The sequence below is a fragment of the Botryllus schlosseri genome, chromosome 12, assembly GCF_051294905.1.
Source record: "Botryllus schlosseri isolate E-star chromosome 12, Bs_hap1, whole genome shotgun sequence".
NCBI lineage: Eukaryota > Metazoa > Chordata > Ascidiacea > Stolidobranchia > Styelidae > Botryllus > Botryllus schlosseri.
Window position 1 is genome coordinate 7,506,631 of NC_137247.1, and position 21,509 is coordinate 7,528,139.

The 21,509-nt window shown below is 39.9% G+C and overlaps 1 protein-coding gene across 1 annotated transcript; it reads right to left on the minus strand.

Moving 5' to 3' along the window:
• Window positions 1-4,934: 4,934 nt before the first annotated feature.
• LOC145452702 (baculoviral IAP repeat-containing protein 7-B-like) lies at window positions 4,935-18,629 on the minus strand. Its single transcript, XM_080330866.1, has 13 exons — window positions 18,082-18,629; window positions 17,693-17,764; window positions 16,698-16,854; window positions 13,346-13,529; window positions 13,250-13,277; window positions 12,969-13,051; window positions 12,822-12,904; window positions 10,730-10,915; window positions 9,471-9,766; window positions 8,663-8,762; window positions 7,906-8,034; window positions 6,436-6,590; window positions 4,935-5,606 (listed from the first exon to the last, which is right to left on the minus strand). Exons 1-13 carry the CDS (start codon window positions 18,311-18,313, stop codon window positions 5,413-5,415), a joined length of 1,899 nt encoding a protein of 632 aa, XP_080186992.1. The 5' UTR covers window positions 18,314-18,629; the 3' UTR covers window positions 4,935-5,412.
• Between the last annotated feature and the right edge of the window lie 2,880 nt (window positions 18,630-21,509).

The window sequence follows — 21,509 nt, forward strand, 5'->3', positions numbered from 1 at the left end:
CGACAGAATATGCATTCTTTCGCATCATGGGATGCAAATTATAGTATTGATATGAAAATGCGATACTAACCCTCTGTTTACTAGAAAACCCCGTTTTAGAAAATATCGTGACATGGCGCCCTACCGTCCCAAGTTTAGGCGAAGAGCAATACGAAGAAGTTGTATCAGATACGGTTTCAACACTTTGCGCAATTAGTATACGTTAATAACAATCATTGTGGTGGCGAGATAGCGCAGTGGTATAATCCGCGGCTGCAACACCAATGGGTGCGGGTTCGAGTCCGACCGAGGTCGACTTCCGAATTCCGATACCTAAGGGTGGGTTTCAAAAAGTTGTCTTAATTTAGACCTGGCTTAAGGCCAGTGAATGACTTGGCCGAGACGCCAGGCGACGGCGGTCTTAATTCGGTTTCAAATGTCAATTTGGCGCCGCGCTCGGCCAAGTCCGTTAGTTGCGAGTAATTACTGTCTACTTCGTCGCTGTAGCGAGTTCAACACGGAACCGAGGCCAGATTGTTATTGTTTTGAGTTGCTCGTGGATGAATGAAAGGAGATCAGTGGAGGATTATGGAATTGCTGGAGTTGTTGGAATTTACTGACGATGATGATGAACAGTACAGACTGCCAAGAAAGTATCTCGCAGATGTTCAGAACCCCTTCGAAAGGTATTCGAACAACGAGTTCAGACTGCGATTCCGGTTTTCAAAAGACGCAACTCACTATCTTTTTGGGCTGTTGAAAGATGATGAAGAATTGACCTGCAGAGATCATGCTCTTCCGCCAATACTACAACTAACTTGCGCCTTACGGTTTTTCGCGGATGGCCATTTTCAACAGACTGATGGTGACCTAGCTGGTATAAGCAAAGTAACTGCTCACAGAAGCATTCACAAAATTACCCGTGCCATATGCCGCAAGAAGCTCCTGTTTTTGAATTTTCCTACTGACCTCGCCAAAGTAAAGCGGTTGAACATATTTACGACAACGCTCATATGGGTGGGACGAAAATGGAAATCAAGATAAAAAACCATGCAATCTGGCAAAATTGCGTGCAACGTTGATTAGGCCATACTGTACCAAATACGTACGATACATATTTTCATTTTTCTAATGACGCGTCATGCGTTCACTTTTTGGCTATGACCCCAGCAAAGGCAAACTGTCAAAACACCGACATGCTTAAGAGGTAACCAAGAAATTCTGAAGAGTCAGAAAACTGCAATGACAAGGTGACAGCAAGATGCAGACAAGACGTCACAACCTAATCTCGGTGCTTCTTCGATACATGTGCCATATTAATCGATGTTCCCCATGACCACTCATCAGCATCATTACCTTAACGGATTCGCATCGCTGACTATTGTTTACCCACATAGGCAGGGGAGATAGCGTAGTGGTAACGATAAGCGTCCACCAATCTGACATCCCCTCTCTCGTAACCAGAGTCATATCATATTCGTAACTGAATCGATTGGGGCCAGCGATCGCGGGTTATAGTGGTCATGGGGAACATTGCTTGATACTATATGGTGCGGGTATGGAAGAAGTGCTGATGTGTCCTGTGTGCCTCAGGGCTCTGGCTATCCATTTGACCTGAAATCCGTTCAGTATACGAACACCCCTGCAGCATTCCCCTGTAAATCCCACTATATAACGGTATGACATCAACTTGTCACGTTTGTGATAAAAACATTGTTCCAAACTGCCTGAAAGCAATATACAATGATCTAATCTGATTTGCCAAGCTATACATCAGAAAAACGGCCAGTATCCTTCAACAACCAGCACAACAGTTACCAGCACTGGTGACTTCAGCCTACCCCCTAGCTGGCTTGGATATCTGTCTTAACTAAGCGCACGCTGGAGGGGAAATCCCCTCAAGTCACACTTTTGAAACCGACTTCAGCCTGAGGGGTGTAGCTTAAGCCCGACGACGGGATTAAGTTGACTATTTGAAACCCTAAGTGTTGGAGGTTTACCTAGGCTCCTCCTCGCCACATTATCCGCGTCAGCGGTGTCTTACAAAAGCCTAGAGGTGGGCCGTGCTATAAGTCGGCAGTTACGGAAAATAATAAAAGAATATCGGCCTGGTGTAAATGACCATGGTAGTCGACAAACACCATGAATACCACAAACCAACCAACCAACAAACATTGTGGATCGTAAAATCTATATTTAGTGTAGCTTTCTTTTCGGAAAATAGAGGACTATATGGACTTGCTTTTATGCTTCAATATGTATGTTCTGCAGACAAAAGAACTGAAAGTAATAATTAGAACTAGAAGTATGATACTCGGAGTGGAAATTGAAATATAAATACCACTTCTAAAAGCGGAAAATATATATCATGTCTTATGCCCATAAAGCTTCAAAGGTGATCTGTTAAAACAGGTGTAACGTTAAAAAAAAGCCGCATTTTTTAGATTAGCAGGACACGTCATGGGCTGCTAGATTACGATAGAATATGATAGGTAATTGCTAGATTGCGAAACGGTAGTTTCAAATCTTATGGTGGGCCATATTTACTGTGATGAAATATATGATATGGGCGACAATGCGGTGTAAGCGGAATCATGCAATCCGATACCTAAATAACATTCACTTTTACTTTCGTGAAAACATATTTGTCACTCCATATCTACCTATTGTGCGCAAAGTGCAACAAAATTTCTGGGCTTCGATTCACTTTTATGCAATTAAATGTTGGTTTTCCGTGAAAACAACCCCGAAATTCCTCAGACTATCTTTTGTGTTGGGGGATTAAGCTACTTCTAATCGACAAACTGAAAATAGCGAAAAGTAAGTAAGTAGATCACAAAATATTACGAAGTAGAAGTAGAGAAAATCAGATCTACTTGAGTAACTACCAGAAGTAGAGGAAAACTACTTGAGTAATTCCAAAAAGTAGAAGTACTTCGTTACTGACCACCTCTGGTCAAGAGTGAGCTTTTCACCGAGTGTGATGCGCGTGTCATAATAAATCTTGGGAAGTGCTGATTTGTGCTTCCTGCAAAAGCTTCGACGTTCTTCATACGTAGCCACAATCACAGTGGAACTTATATTCATATCTAGCCTACATTACTTTGCTGAGCTGTTGAAGTGCAGGAAGCACGTCTTCACGTGTTTCAGGGAGCAGTTGCGTTGTCGTAAAAATCACGTTGGACTTCAGTGTCGTAAGAACACTCACTGACCACTGAAATCAATTGCTTTTCAAAGTGTTGATGACGTGTTCAGGGTACCTGCTGCTATCATGCAAGATTTTGCGGATGTTGTTAAAAGTTCAGTTTGTTACCCGAACATATCACCATCGCTCTATGCACGAGGATGCCCATGTGTCACAGTAGGCTAATACCAGTGTTCCTTAACCTTTTTAGCGATCGTACCCCTTGTGTTTTTGATAAGATTTCTCATAGCCAACCCTGTGTCCATTTTCAACATTTTCTGATGGTGCCTATATTAAAAACTAAATTCTCGTAAAATCGCGCGTAGCGTGAAGAATATTTTTCAGTCGAATAAAGTAGCCCAGAAAATGTTATACTTTTGGTTGGTTTGCAACATAATTTCAAGTTCTAGATAGCTTATAGGCCTCCTATAACATTGCAGGTCGCTTCTGTATGCCGCTGGGCTCATTTGACAAGGAAAGGATTATTGGGCGCTTGGACAAATAAATATCGAAGATTCCGGCGTAGATGCGTCTATCATTTTGTGCAAAAGGTTTCATCGTCTACCATCTTTCTGCAAGTGCAGATGCGAGGTAGGATGTTGGACGACACGTTCTCTCATAATTGCGAGTTGGCTATTGTCAGACTCAATTCGGTAAATTTTCAGCACGGAGTACCTACTAAAAGCAAGAAATCACGCTAAGTGCTACGAAATATTCTACTTCATGGTTATATACGAAGATTTACGAAAAATGTGGCTGGCCCCTGGCTTGGCTACGCCAATTAATGCGTCGGAATAACTGATGTTATGTCATCAACAACCCAAATTTCGCGGTCAAGCTAATCAAATTTTTGGTTGGCCTTTGCAAAGTCACAATAAATTACATACTTTGTTGCGCCGATAGCAGACGATATATATAAACGTAATAAATTACACAGAATATTTATTATATTTGATATCACAGCTAAATTGGGGAATTGTCTCGCAGGCCACTCAAAATCTTCTCGCGGGCGACGGGTTGACGGCCCCTGGCCTAACATATTCGTTCACCATTTCTTCTCTTTAATATTTTTGATCTTATAAACGCTCAGACGGCGAGCAAGCAATATAGAACTTCTGAGACGCGGCATATTAGCTCTATTTTTTTGTTGAAAAGATTGCTTCAACATGAAACCATGCTGCGGTCTCCTTAGGGTGGTGGCATTTTCAACGAAAGTCATGCATATGCTGCTACGCCACTGGTCAAGTCAAGTCATTTTTGCAAAGTGACTCGAGTCAAGTCAAGTCATACGAAAAAGCTGACTGGAGTCATCCCAACACTGTGAAATACACTACCCATACCTAGGGTTACCATACGTCCTCTTTTTTGAGAATTTTGGTCAAATTCGACTGATATGCCGTAAATCAGCACCGAAGTACGCTCCGGCGGGTATTTCGGGAGCTGAGCCGGAAAGTTGACCTTTTTTTAGTCAACCACGTTATAAAGTGAAAGAAAAACTGTATTTTGGGCACTGAGCGAGAAAGTTGACCTTTTTTTTAGTCAACCAATCACGAAGTGGGAAAAATTTACAATTTTTTCAGGATTTTCTTCCAGTTTTCACGTCTGAAGATTCTAAAAACGTGTCCTCTTATCAGATTTCCACAATATCGTAACCCTACGTATACCTCATTTGTCATTCCCTAAATCAAATTGTACCATCCTTCTCCTATAATTGCATCTCATGTGTATCACACGATACTACCGAGCCCAAAACATCATCACTCATCAGTCATTCGATCGGTAATATTTCTTTTATCGTGTCTATCCTCACTGAAGATTTACAGGAAAATGACAGTAGAACTGCGCAGAAAGCAGCCAAAATCAGAATAAGATGGAAAATGTAATGATCTCTACACAAAAATATTGTAAAATAACCATGTTGTCCCACCGTTGGAACCTCAATCAGTTGTATCACGGTACGCAAGAAAACATGTAGCTTGCTTTTTGCAGCACAAACCCATACAACGCAAACGGGCAAGAATTGCAATATTGTCTTCACTGTTATGCAGCTGTGGTTGTTTTCTTTCCGCACGCAAAATGGTGCATACTATAAACTGGCCAACTCAGCCACGCTGTAATGGCGGATTTCTATATATATAATTTTAATTATTTGTAGCCAACACAAACTTGTACATTCTCAAATACTATACGTTTCATATTTGCCCCAAAATGGGTCAAGTTCACACGACGATGTTTCCAGCGATAACGATTCACGCCCTGTATACTCTCATGAACTCTGTGATATTCATGTGACACAAGACACACCTCTTCATGCCCGAGGCGCAACCATGGCACGCAATCGCATGACCGCACGGCAGCAGGACGGTGTCGGCCTTGCGAGAACGGCAGCTCTTGCACAGCAGCGAGTCTTTCAGTTTTTGAAGCTCGCTGTGGCGGGCTGTGTCTGAGAAACAATATTGAGAGTCACGGGGACTGGTTTTATATTAGCACACAACGGACGGTTTGAAGACAAATCGGCATCTTTGGAGTCGCTGATAGCTTTCGCACGATGCTATGTTGAGGCATATCCGTTACTTCTACGCGAGTGCCAACTCTTACTACTATGTACACATCTGCATATATTGAATGTGAGCCGAGACCTTTCAAGGGAACCCCACTCAAGGACATCAGTTTTTTTTTAAAGGTTTATCTCTCGGCTTTAATAAACTAAATGCATAAGATATCAATGCAGAGGATATCAACGGTTCAAAGACGCAGGATAAGATAAGACATGTCACTCTCAACACGCCTCACACCAGAATGAGCAACTGACAGAAGGACAAAATGGTTACCGCCACAAATGAAACTAAGGTAGACAGACACATAACCCCTACAAATAACACCACAATTGTGAGAGACTGTAAATTGGAATTTCTGATCGGAAGTGTTTCGGGCTGAGGTGTCTGCAGACCTTATGCAAAGGGCAACATTGTGTAGAATGAAGGCTTTCAGAAACCCACTTCTATAGTAAGTGGTTTGAAATGTTATAAAAATAACTACTTCAACTGGTATTTAAGATTAAACTTACGTCATCGCAGGTATGGTTATTTTGCCCACCTCTAGGATGAGTAATCGAATTGCTGACTGCATAATCAGTTTCCAATAAAGTATCATGAATCATGCACGCAATTAATTAAAATGAGCAATTGAGCATTGATAACAAGTTGACTAGACCTAACTGTTTTCCAATGTGGAACCAGTAAAATACGATAAATGACGGTATGGCATCTTACCTTCGTCCTGAGACCTGCTTCTCTTCGCCTGGACACTGTCGTTAGGAAGCATCGATCTTTTTGTAGGCGGTTCATAGGCTGGAATTGACGGTTGCCCTATCTGAGTCTCCATTGGAAGAGCTGTTGCAGCGGACCCACAAGCCCCTTGCGACGGACTGGAATGAAAAGAGACATTTTTTTCAGATGCGGCCAAAGTGGTCAGCGTTGGTACTCGATTACAGGTAGGAAGAGCGATTTCCAAGACTCGTCAAATCAACTTCAAATGGAAGTAGAAAATGAGGGTCTAAGAAGTACTCCAATAATAATTTCAAACAGCCAACAAATGCTGCTGTTGAACGTTCTTTCTCCATTGTTAGCAAGGACAGCCACTTTCTACCCGAGAATGTAGGAAAATATCCGTCGATGTACTACCACAAATTTCAATTATTTCTACCATAATGCGTGATGTAACTACTGGAATTCTTCATAGGTGTAGATTTCGTTAAGATTAAGTTTTTTCATGTAAAAATTTAAGTTTTCAAGTCGAAAAGTTTTTCCAGGCCAAACTAATTTATAAGGACAGACTGTTCCAACCAGAAATGAAGATAGGTACCTAGTACAATTCCAACATTATGTGCGAAAACGCCTAATTTATGTACATGAGGGGCAAAATTTTGTAAAGATCAAGTTTTTATTGTCAAAAAATGTCAAAATTTTCAGTTTTTAGGTCAAAATCATCCGTTATTTAGGTTAAAAAAAATCGCCCTACTAATGACACTATAAATTATATGTTTTAGTCACAGCGATACAGGGGCTATTTTGTAATGTTTAAATACAACCCCACAACAGTGCTGCTAACATATTATATAACTACATTCTACTTCACAAAATCCTATCTGTAAAATGTAAGTTGCTTTAAACTGTCTAGTAGAAGTGGAAGTAATCTTAAAACAAAACCTATGAGAAAGTAGAGCAATAGATAAAACCTACTTGAGTACTTTGTTACTGATCACCGCTGGTTACATTAACCCAGATAGGGTTTGACCAACACTTTTACAATACCTCTTTCAACTAAACAACGCTCTACACGACGTGTTCATTGGGCAGCTCCTGTGCAAGGGTGCTAAACACGCACGCTTTTATGCAAGACACCAGCAAATAAGGCACCTTACAGCTACATTTCAGTTTGCATTGAATTACTATTTTACAATGGAATAACATCAGTCATCACGAGTTGAACGGCTAAGTGACAAAAACTATATTGCCCCACACTTCTGTTCCAGGTGAGCAGAGGTGACATGACAACCTTGCATACTCGACCAGTCATGTATGACCTCCCACCTATTGTTTACATAAATCTGTATTGAAGTATTGAAAAGTTTATTCAGAGCAAAACTATATATAGGTCACATTGTCTAGACGACCAATCATAAATTGTGAACTCATGATTGAATCGAAGAAACCGGAACTACAAGTATAATATATAAGTACCTTGGTTGAAACCGGGGGATATCATTCAGGGAAATCCCATTGCGAATGGAGGGTCTGTTCAGGTTAGGGTGAGATTCCATGATGTTCCTCACAAACTTTACCCCTTTCTGCCGAATGATGTACGGGCATCTGTTTGAAAAGCAAACACAAATTAATACCAATTGACTAAAACCAAAGTAGCACCATCACTAAATTTTTTTTTCGTATAATGTTCAGCTGTTCACAGTCGATTTCAAATCGAGTAATATCCCTCAACCGAAAAGCATTGCTAACAGTTTTTCTATTTTCAGGAAAATATAGAGGTAGATGGTGTAGAAATACCGGATTGTAGCCAATGCCATGTCTTTCACAAAAATAACAGCAAAGAACAGCCTATTTTAAGTTACAAAGCCTCAAAATCTCAAACAGCACCCTTCGGCAAGAGCGAATTCAGTTTTGACTAACTGGATTCCTATAATCACAAAATACCCAAAAGAACAAAAAGAATTGACAACAGGAGGGATGATTCATTTTGGTGATGAAAAATACGCCAACAGAGCAACTGTGTTATTCAAGACATCAGCAAAGCCTCAATGGTCATCGGGGATTTATGCCCATAATACAATGTAGTGAGGACTGGTGGTGAGTCGACTCTATTTGACAAGCATAGACGAAATCAGTCCATAATCGCCCCAATGCATTATCCCATAACACTATTTCACTATGAATGTCAAACGAATTATTTATTGCCAGTGACGTCAATATTCCAATGACTCACCCGGGAAACCATTTCGCGTGTTCTGTCCACGGCTCGTCGTTGTAGTCGTAGTTCTGCAGGCCGCCGTTACAGTAAAAGCATTTCGTTTTGTCACCTTCCCCTGAAACCAAATCAATTTCATCTCCCATCGGGTGAAACACACTATTTCACCTCCGTGGTCTAGTTAATGCTTCAATTAACGTGAGATTGTTTCAGTGAAGGATGCAACTACAGAACACGAGGTACGAATTGAACCAACAAGATTTGCAGATCGAAATTTGAAGATATAAAACAGTACAAATAATTATGATCATCCGATCTTGTCCTGCGAGTGACAGGGCATGTACAAATAATTGTAAATCTCGTAGGCGTATAAATTGAGTATCTCAAGACCTTGAAAAGACCGTACCGTACCTTGCAATGCCCTCATTGCCCTGCCCAATCTATAATAATAGGTGTTCAGTACTAAATCACTTCGAAGTAGATTTTGACTATTTGCACTTCAACCAAACAGTTTCCGAGGCAAAACAACCAACTTTTACCACTTCAGATTCCACCAAGTAGAAATCGGCTTGGAGATATGTTAGCATCACTTTCACAATGAAATTGTCACAACAACCGGGCGGAACAGCATCAAAGTAACTCAACATTTTACGAAAATGGCACCGATTGTAATGCTGTTTGGGAGTTTGCGTTACTTACTGAGTACCCGTTAGTCCCTCATTTTCTAGTTCCCCCAGAAGTAGTTTGCACACCTATTGTTATGACTAATCTAAAAGATCAAGGTGGTGTGCTTGAGACTTCTCAACACAGAGAAATAATATTTTACCCAAGTAGAAAAGTCCCGCTTTAGCCATCTGTTCTGGAGTTGCTTTTGTTTTACCGGTAGGCCAACGCCGAAAACTTTCTATTCTAGTCGACAGCGACGACATATGCGGATTCAGAGGTCGGTCGCATTGAACATGGCGTTGCAAGTGTATCTGCTCGGCTGCTGACGGGTCTGGCGGTTCCGAAACGTCCCCGCTCGGTAGGAGAGTGGTGAGTTTTTGTCTGTCCTCGTCGTCCGCTTTACGGCGTTCGCCGTACGACATTGGGACGTTTCTCGGTTCGCTACCAGAGTGCAGTCTGGACAAGTAAACCGAAATTTTATGCACTGTAAACGAAAATCGTGTATTTCCCAGATTCTTGCCATAGCTTACGGTGCAAATCAGGTAAACGCGGAGGTGGTCAATTATGAAGAACTTTGCTTTTTGCTCACTTCCACTTCTTACTCTAGCAGTGAGGATTATAGACTATGATACTTCACTTCTGCATAACTTCAGCTTTAGACAAAAAACAGGCCTACAATCTTTTTAGATACTTAGAAGTCACTACTTCTACTCTCAAGGGAGTAGAGATTTCCGTTGTTACATCTACATCTACTTCTACTTGAGTGCAAACGATGACTTCTTTGAACGAACTACACTGTGTGGTACAAAATTTTACTTTCACAGCACGGAATCGACTCAAATACACATATTCATGTGGAGAAATGGATCTGCATGAGGATTGGTGTATTCGACTTATTTTCACGCATTGGAATAAGTATGACACCAAAATTAGGTACCAAAACTTGCGAATGGCCCGATTTGCACCCCACACAGCAGTATAAAATCTGGTAAATGCATCATTGTTCAACCCATGTATTTACAGTGCAACATATCGGTAAATAATTCCTGCATGACATGCTATCACCGGTGCAGAACACCAGGCGACATCAATGCCTGTAGAAGCGACAAGAAAAAACATCGCAAGTCTCTAAACAGTGTATCTGATATGTATCTAGCAGCTAGCAATACAACATTTTTGGGATATTACGAATCGTGAGATCATTTGGCGTGTCGTCATTTTCAATCAAACATTTTTTGGGTATGGTTCAACAACTGACAAGCATTTATGATCTTCATCAACCACTAGTAGATCTCAATTACCAGTATGCATATCACATATCTACTGTATTCACACGAAATTGATTCATTTCACATGCATAATCGGAAGTAACCCTCTCAATTATTTGCTACACAAGTTCAAAATGGATTGGATATCTACCTGCAGTTCGGAAAATGCTTCCTGTGCTGTTCGGCGATGTTATCACTGGGAGCCCAGTTTCTCAGCACTCCAGAACAGGAGAAGCACTGCGTCCGGTCCAGATTTCCCAGGTAAAAGAAGCCTTCCTCCGCCAAGTTACTAGGGAGGTAGGGAGCCGGGTACGAAGGCCATTTCGCAAAAGTTTTTCTAAAATACATGAACCATAGATGAAGATTGCACAATTCTGAAAATCCAGCAAAAATTCACCAATCGCAGACTTTGGTTTATTATATGAAATCCATTGAACTGTGTGATGTTAATGGTTTCAACAATATTAGGCCTAATAATTCTGAGCGAAAGACTTGATCTACACGTAGGCCCAAGCATTGTAATAGGTAGTAAAATGCAGTCTAATCCGTTACGGTACCTTGTTTTGAACAAAAATTCCTTCAGGCTATGTCTAGAAAATACCAGACATGCCATAAAGCACAAAGAACACCTTACAAGTCTTCATCATACACATAGGGCTGGGCAAAATCGAGTACCTGAATCACGTAATATGCTTCGAGTTGAGTAACCGAGTATCACTCATTATGACGTCATAACAGAATGTATCAAATCAAAGTTCAAATACATACCGTTTATGCCCATACAAATAATATAATGCCAGTTATCCATGTCATAAAAAATACTTTGAAATTATTTCGATCATACCGATTTTATTCCACTTGGTGACAATGTTGTGGGATAATCATGACTTCGGAAATGTCCAGTAGGGCTGTTCAAAAAAACTTTTTTTCCCGAATCTTGCTGGCTACGTGATTAAATCGCTAGGTTGCCTTAAAAAACGACGCACACCAAATTTGAATTCATTCCAACCAATAATCGCGGATTCCGTAGAGTTTGAAAATTTTGAGTTTACCAAAAATGCAAAAATTTTTTTTTCAAATTTTTCTGTCAACCACTTGAAATTGTTGCGCTGTCTTCAAAAACGATGCAAACCAAATTTGACTCAATTCCAAGCCGTAGAAGCTGAGCTATTCGAGTTTTTCTTTGATAATTCAGCGATTATCCTTGATCGTATGCTACGATATCGCCAATCACTGTTCCAAGGCTTCAACAATGACAATTAGTGTCGAAACTATAATTCTTGTTGATAAATGAACTTTAAGTGGCGAGGAGCGTATAATTTCAGTGCTCGAAAAAATCGTATTTTACTACTCGACTCGAATCATTGAAATTAATACTCGATTCAGATTCCAGTACCCAAATCATAGTGCCCAGCCCTACATAGTTTTGTCGGAGTTGGTTCGTCTGAAGATTTATTGGCAAAATTAGCTTCAAGTTAAACATGGAGAAGATCTTCTCCATATCTACATACCACATACTGAAACAAGTGTCATAGATCGTGAAAATTGAACTGAACTCAGGAAGGGTCGGATGATGAATGCATTCAGTTGCAGTCGATGTATAGTTGCCAAATATTGATAGGCCGGCCACTCATGAATCAGTAGGGACGTAAATAGTGTGAATTGGGTTTCCTTGACGGGTCATCTAACTTTCTACAATTGAAATGTCATTTATTCGCACTTCATCACCAAAGTAATAGTACTGGGAGGTTGGTATCTTCGGCTCAATTACGGGAACCATCAGGATTCAAATGTCAATCCAGTAGACCTATATCTCCGTTGACATGATGCTACATACATGATGCTAACATATTATGCCATAGACGGCAACAATAATGAGTTAGAAATATCATATTTGTGAACTCACCTAGTCACTACGTAATTACCAGTGGGCCTACCACTAATATTGGATGAAAGTGTGTTCAACACTGTCACAGAGAACTAAAGAATACATTTGCAAGTAGCATTACTTTTCAGGAATTCATAACTACACCGTACACAGGATGTCATAATCAAAGTGCAAGTATTGACTGTCAAATCACAGTGTCTGCTATGCCGTACCATTTCAATAATTGATTATGGAAATCACATGGCATCATTCGATCTTATCATATCGAAAATCGATCAATGTAACAGTTCTTGAAATGTCTTGCGACTCTTACAAATCTTTGAAACATACGACACACGATATTGTTCTGTATTACCTCCTGTCCTCTTCCTTATTAAGGCTGAGCATCCCGAGTAACATCTCATGATCGGCGTCAACCACTTGCGCCAATATAAGATTCTTGAGAAAAGAAACGATTGCTCAGTGGTAGGAGTCATGATTTACTGGTGAATTTCCCACTTACTGGTAGCCTGTCATCTATTTGGAATCTGCTTATGGAAGTGGTCACATGATCCACTCCTTGCGATGCATTACCATTTGTCGCACCTGGCAATAGAATAATAGAAGTCATTATAAGCTATTCCGGTCAAAGATAGTTATATTTCAATATAGAAAAAATGCATATGAGCAAGTACTACCCAAATACTCGCAATATCTAAAAAAGAATGGAAGCATTTTGAATTTCGAAACCAACATCACTCAAAGGACAGCGAATTTCAATAGAGTCAATGACTTGCGACTTACTTTCATAATTATAGTTCCTTGTTACAACCTATTGAAACAATTTGGAAAAACATCTCATTAAAACTATTCATCGTCGCGGCAGTACAGTTTACTGACCGCGTTGTCGCTCTGTTTCGGATTCGTCGAGCTAGAACACTGCATTAGGACGTTGTGGAATCGTGTCGAGTCTGACTCTACGTTCCGAAGATCTCGGCCTTGAGCCATCGGACAATCGAGTTCGTGCCACCGCGAATCGAACGGAGAGTCATTGCGTACCCATCCTTCTACGCTCACTCCACAACTGTAAAGTAAAGAGCTTCTTGAAAGTACAGAAGTTCAATATACAATTGAATAATATATTCATATTGAAATGAGCTCGAATATTTTTGACCGACACTCATCCTGGATAACTGTGAGCAACCAGCAGAGAATTGAAAAATCAATACGATTGGTAATGTGCAATTCTCTACTTGTTTCCTACGATTACCCCTGACGACTTACAGCAGAAAATATTCCGGTTTATTTCAATATGATTGAAAATGTCATTTTAAGCTTTTGAAACCTTCCGCACCCTGTTTTTCAAGCTCCTTTATTAATTCTCCTTAAACTGTTATGTCACAATGGTCCATCATTCAATTCATAATAGCTGGTTGTTAGTAACAATGATCTTCGCTATCTCAGTCAGTCAGCATTGCCTACAGCAAGCAATATCAAATCCCGTTTCGCTTTGTTCTGTAAATGCACGTATCCTGATTGTGGATCTGCTGAGTTTAATCTCATTGTTAATGTCAACACCATAAATGTCATCTCCTGCTGGTTATTTTTGCTATGTCTGTGGTTTACTTATCAGTTTGAAACAAGTGAAATACAACATATAACACAACTGTATCATGAAATTTGGAGATGAAGATAAAAACTGGGCATTTCATGTGATCTGCGGAACACGGCGATGAAATTTGAATAGTTGGCTTAGGGGAGACCGGCACTCAATGTCATATGCTATTAAAGAATCTGGAGGGAACCATGAAACCTTGTAGTCGTATGTTATTTCTGTATCGGTGACAATTCATGGTTCGGAAGAACGAAAAAATCACTTGGCATTGCACATCCTTATGCCATCCTCTTAAGCACCTATTCAGTACTCATAACATTGTGCAGTCACTGCCGCCACTATCAGCCATAAAAGCTTCAGAAGACTCGACAGGGTTTGAAGATACAAAAAATGACTCCGATGATGACTTCAACATCTCTGATATAGATATAAATCCAGAACCAAACTTCGAAACCAACACACATTTAATGATTTAGTTGAAAACACGGACCTCGCTAAATCAAATGCAAAACTTCTGACTTCTAGGTTGAAACTAGGGAACTTGCTAAATTCATGTGTCGATGTTCTTTAACGAGAAAAAGACATGAAATATTTTCAAGGCGTTTCCTGTGGCAGCTTTGCTTACGCAGTAATGTTGAAAACCTTTTTAAAAAACTAGGAATTGCTCATGTTCGAAGCCAGTGGCGTCTATTTATAAGCAGATATTCCTGAAGTTCAAAATGAGTCCTCCCTCTTAATGGAAATCATGATCCCTCTATACCCGTTGGCCATTCTGTCCAAATGATGAAAGATAACAAGAATGTGAAGTCTCTCCTTGAAAGTATTAACTATATGCCAGATAGAACTGGTAACTCTGTTAAGATGTTAAAATGATTGACTTCTCGAAAGAATTCCAAGGAGGTTATGCAGAACATTCTTGTTTTCTTTGTTTATGGTACTCTCAAGCTGACACTGAACACCATTCTCGAAATGATATACGAAAATTGATGAAAAAGTATTTGAAAAAATGTAGTGGGGCATGACGTTGAAAACGCATCACCTGTACTCTCTCATTGATTTTTATTAGTCCAAATATGGGTGATGTAAGCGAGAAACATGGTGAAGAGTTTTACCATGATATTTCTGATTTGGAAAGAAGATACAAAGGGAGGTGGAATTGCATCATGATGGCGGCGTATTTGCGATTCATAATAAGAGAAGATTTCTCAGTTCATAGACGCAAATCACAACAAGAAAACAAATTTCAAATTTTTTCAAGCGTTTGCATCCGTACATAATCTATAGTAGCCGATATTTGTGCATATTACTTCTTTTTGCTTGCGTGTCTGTACGTTGAATAACTAATTATACGGATTGTTACAGGGAAATTGAAGGTAAAACGAGAAATAAGTGTCATTTCTTGAAGACTTGGGACATTTCAGTAAACATTTTTCTATTTTTGTGATTAGTTTAGAATAGCAAAACAAAAGACCTAAAAATTTTGACTCGACTAAAAATTTTGCAAAATTTAGTTACATGGTGTTATTCAACTGTAAAGCGAAGGCTGTTTTAAGCTGTTGTTTTTTGACTTTTCCAACACGCCACTTTATTACTGCGGTTAAATGAGAGATTTCAATGATGTGGGCCTGTCACTGTACCGCCCGAAATTGAATTATGCTGTGAGTATGCCGAATACATATCATCTGTAAATAGGTACGAAAAATGGTTGTGAATAGCGTTACAAAGGAATTACCTCCAGCTGGGACAATATATGATGATGTGCTATATTTGTTTCAATACTGACTGCTGGATGTTAATAAGCATAGGCCTAGCATAGATGGATGATAGTCAGTCTTTTTTTGAAACGAGCAACAAGTCAGCAGATCTAAATTCTATTCACAACAAATGGAATTACCAGTCTGAGCTCGACATTACCTTGAATATTCAAGGAATGGATTAGGCCTACTTATGAAATGAGAGTGGTCGATTTTCAAACAATCTTCGTCATCATTTTATTAAAAGTTTCATTCAAACAAATACTCCACAAGATTGTGATATAATGAAAAGATAGGAGGGTGCTGAAACGACTTGGAGTAGGTATTTTAATCAGACACCCACCTTGGCCTATAGCATACACATGGATAGAAGAAAGCATAACATAAAAGCGACAAATTTAAATGCTGCATGTTTCGGTAAGCGAGGTCATATGTCAGGTCGTGGTCCTGTAATCTTTGAGAGCTGAGCTGAGCTCGACAACTGTCGGATAGCCGGGAAAATGCTGTTCCACACTACATGTCCGGCATACTTGATAGAGCAATGCGTTTTCTTGCATTCTGTCCTGATCATATGGTCGTTGTTCTTCGAGGACGTGCGTGTGCAATAGCTGTGCGCTTATTGATTTCGAGGTGAAGTAGTCGTTGAAATTTCCGGGACTTTCACCCCAACGGAAATGATACATAAACTTGGCAATTTTTAGCTTCCTCATGTCTTCTGTGTTTAGAACACCAAATCTTTTGAGTAGCGATTTATCATAGTTTATAACAAGCATGCAAATCATCAATTCATCTCATCTCAGTAGGCTTGCCATATTTAAGGCATTGCTGCAACGTTCCATCAACGAAAAAATTCAAAACAAAAACAATAGCCACTTGCTGGTACCTGAAACATTTGGTTCGATCATTGTATCCAGTGTAATAAAACCCAGCCCTTGTGAGATCAAAGATCTTCATTGGTGTTTCGGGAAAATGGGAGAATGTCGACAATCTGTATCTTTCATCTCTGTGATCTCCTGGCGGTATATAGCGGCAGAGTTGGCCTGTTGAAATTCATAGTCTGAGTCGCCTGTTGCTATGGAGATTAATATGGGTATGCCTACTGGTGGAATCATTTAGTATAATCAGGATTGAGAGAGAAAAAAGCAAACAACTAAAATATAATTATGCAAATACACAGGAAAGGGGGCGGAAAAGTGTTTATTTTTGTCTGCCCCACTGAGAGGTGACGAAACTGCAAGGATATCGATATAGCGTCACCAGTTCTTACTTTCCGTTGTGGCAGTAAGCACACTTGATAACTAGATAATTCTAGTTGTATAGTTATAGATTCTTTCTAATCCAGTTTGCTGAAGGTTTCTATGCACTTTAATTCTAATTTCTGGCTTTCCTGCGAATGCTACAGAACTGTATAGTGCAAAACGTGCCAAGTTCGCAGTACAGACATTTTGCTATTCTCATTCTCATAAGAATGAGCTATGATTTTGATTCACGGAACTTGATTCAATGGCGAAGTTTTCGCGAATTCAGTAATTCTAATTCTAATCTAAGTTGGAAAAAAATCTGTGTATCCATAATTCTAATTTTTATCTAATTTGGAAATAACTGAGTAGGCTATCTATAATTATAATTCTACTCTAATTTGAAAAAAGCTGTAATAGCTGTAATTTTAATTCTAGTTAGGCTATCCAACTAGCCTCTTAGGTCATCCAAATTTCACAGGAAGCTATAATGCGGATCAGAAGTCCACTGTGGCAACCCTTGTTGTATCAGAAAAGCAACTGAATGAGAAAGAAGAAAAGAATAAGCTTGGATTTACATAATTGTGTCGAACATGTGAAGGTATAATAAGATAAAACATCATATTACTCAGTGACCAACCTGGTGGGTCTTTGCCTTTCGTCACCCTTGAAGAATTTCGTGAGCCGGTGTGCGAGATTACTTCTCGTCCACCTGAAGACAAAAGATAAAATGCATTTAACCATCACAAACGTACAGATAGTGACATTCTGACAGTGACCATAGAATTGGCATGTCAATGCATAGATTAGACATGTATTAAATTTTCTGTTTAGTGGTGAATTAGATGCAATGACGCCGCTTTAGGCCGGAGTGGAATTGGTATCAACGTCACGCAGAGCTTTCTGTTCAATTACGTAATTATTCTATGCAGAAAAGCTCTCATCATGCAGGATTTATTTTAAAAAATGAACCTAGATTCCATAGGGCGCTTTAGGGTCGAACCGATATTCGATAGGACGTTATATTACCTTGACCGTGAAATCTCGCATCAGGTGATTGGTCTGTGATATTTCCATAATTTCCTCTCGGTAGCATTGGCATTGCAATGAATACAGATAAAGATAGGCGTATTTGCGGGTGATGATAACAGCTCGAAGAATATGGCGGATAGTGGCAGATCCGCCTTAGCTGTGGATATTCTATCCCCGACAACTGAGAATGAAAATTTACAGTCTGACACAAAAACATCGACACTGCCATAATGTTCAGAGACGAGTTATCACTTGCAGTTGCATATACGTGCTATGACAGATTTGAACGAAATGATGATTCAAATTCAATGAAATTGAAATAGGCAACGGTGTAGCGCCATAGCGGTACTGTACTGTATCTAAATTCAAATTCACTCTTCTCCACATTTTACCGAAAATGCACTTTTATATCTTATGGCCTTATCAACTCCACAAATTGTCTTGACTGCGGTTGTCCCATTCCTATCAGGCCTTCGCCTCGGCACGTCCGTGACGTCACCAGTGGTAACAGTGGCAACAAAAAAGTCCCGAAAATGAATAACTATGGTAAAACCAGAGCTACCCGTCATAGAGATTCATCGAGTGGTGTTGCGAAAAACCAGGCTACTAATCCATTAGGTTTCTTGATTTTTATTTTTACCAGGTAAATCCCCCGACACATCATATCGGTACTTTACTGTACGCTTCGCTTAAGACGGAAAATTCAGTTCAGTTTATTATTAAATTCATCCCATCAAATACCACAAGATTGCAATAGAAGAGATAGAAATGTGCCAAAACGACTTGCAGTAGTCTTTAGAACAAACACCCCCCTTGGCCTGGTAGACGAAATAAAGAGGCGGCATGCACACTACGCAGTACAGTGAGTGCACATTGGATGATAAGAGAGAGGGGGGATCTTCATTCATCAACCGTGCAAATATATTTCGAAATTCGTGGAAATGGGATATAATGATAAGCATAGTATAGGCGGGAGGCTCCAAAAACATTGCAGTCAAAGCCGCCGTTGCCGTTCTTACGGCGACAAAAAAGCCCAGTAAAAGACCAGACGAAAGAAAGCACTAACAAGGAATGGAAAGAACTAGTACTGTAAAAAGGGTCCCGGCTCGGCTTCAAAGAAGATCAACATCGAAAAGAACTGTGACATCGGGCACTCTAGGCCGAGATGGATGTTAGAGCATAGTGTCCTATATGGTGTTGACATAGCCAAATCTCACGCCTCAGTGAAATTGTATCACGTCACAATTTCCATTTGGCTACAGGCAATTTGACGGTCATTTTTGACCGGCTTGCCGAGCATTAAATTTGGTAAAACGGGTATCAATCGAAAGCTGACTCTGCACTGATTACGAAAATATAAATTTTATTCCGCTCGTGGCCCTGGAACTCCCACAATCAGCCTCGAATTTTTTATTGTTATGGAGATTGGCATTGGGACGCAACAATGCTGTCTGGCGAAACGAGAGAGATCCTGATGACGCAACAATGCTGTCTGGCGAAACGAGAGTGTAGCTCAAGAGAAAAAGGTCCAAAAAGCATTGTTGCGTCCCAATAGGTAGGTTAGTTATCTATCTATAATAGGACACTATGGTTACAGTAAAGGATCGCTACTGATGCGTGTCGTTCGACATCCTCCTATCTGTTCATGACATCGCATTGTGTCTTATGGCATTGTACATTGTGTGTGACTGTTCAGATGAAAAAATATAACCCGACAATGTTATGAGCTACGCAGGCCAGGAGCATATGCGCAGAAGTCGTACTAACCCTTGAAACTTTCAATTCACAAATTATTTACCAAAACAATAATGAACAGAAAACGCACACCATCGTGTATATTAAATGAATGAAATAAAGTCATTGCAAATACAATTTAGCAGTAGCTTGAGCGCAGCGAGAGTCGAAACAATGTTTTTTGAACTTATATGAAGGGAAATTACTGAGACATCAAGTAATTCCATACATGGACATTGGACATGGACAGCAGTAGGACACTAATAAACGGGATCGAATTATTCACAAGATGGTTGAGTGGTGTTGCACAGACAGAGACAAGTGGCGTATGGAACAGGTAAATAAGATGGGAGGCATACACAGTTGTTCACCGCGCACAATTTCATTTGGAATATACTTTTATCGAAATATGTCCACCAAGTTTGTGCCAACAAAAGGAGTTCGTGTAGCAGTGTACCATCTAAGGTAGGGTTACCCTACGCCCCCAAATGTGCTCTTTATGAAAATTTGTCCTCTTTTCTGAGAATTTTGGTTAAATATAGGGTAAGATTCGACTGAGTTACTGTAAATCAGCACTGAAGTAACGCTCCGGCGGCTATTTCGGGTGCTGAGTCGAGACGCAAAGTTTTTTAGTCAACCAGAGAAAGAGAGCCGGAGAGAATCTTTATTCGTATACATTACATATCAACCACAAAGTTGGGAAAAATTTACCATTTTTTCGGATTTTACTCCAGTATTTTAAGGTCTGAAAATTTTGAAACAGTGTCCTCTTTTCAGATTTTCAAAATATGCTAACCCCAATGCTAAGTAGGCCTATAGGCGAGATCGATGTCAGATAGTGGTCCTGTAATCTAGACAGTGTTGAGATGACTCGAGTCATGACTTGACTCGAGTCAGACTCGAGTCACCTTTCTCGCATGACTTGACTTGACTCGAGTCACTTTGCTAAAATGACTTGACTTGAGTCGGCGTATCATAAATGTGGATTGACTCGTGACTCGGAGCAAAATTCACGAGTCAATTTCAAGTTATCAAGATATCTGGGTCGATAAAAATACCTGTATCTTGATTGTTCGCGAAACGTTTGCGCTACCGTGAGAGCGATCAATCATTCAATGACCTTGCGTTTCACTGACCCTCCATTGTTCTGTCACAAATATATGGACCACACACGCAGTGATTGAAGCTTACAGCGTACGTTGTCGTAACTCTAGTAGTAAAGTAATACAATAGCAAATGTGTATTTCTGTTCTCTGATCTTACCTTAACCAAACCTCTTGTTTTATTATAATAGAAGTCGAATATAGTTTATATAGTCCCCAACCATTGGCGCAGGTTCGAATGGCATCATATCTATTTTTAAAAGGGTAATGTATTGCATCTTATCAATTCCAATTCTCTATTTTGGCTGGTAACTATAAACTGAGGCTATGCAATTGCGTAGTTTAATAGTTCTACGTATATGTGAGCGAAGCAGCGCCTTCTTGCGTGCATATTTAACTCTATATTCGTTCATCGTTTCGGAATCAATGACCACTCAAACTGTATTCAGTTAGAAAATTGCAATGACGTGATCATGTCTCAGACATACTTCGGAAAGGCAACTTGACTTGAAATTTGACTTGACTCGTGAGTCGTGACTTGACTTGACTCGACTTGACTCGAGTCACCTCCAAAAATCGAGTGACTTG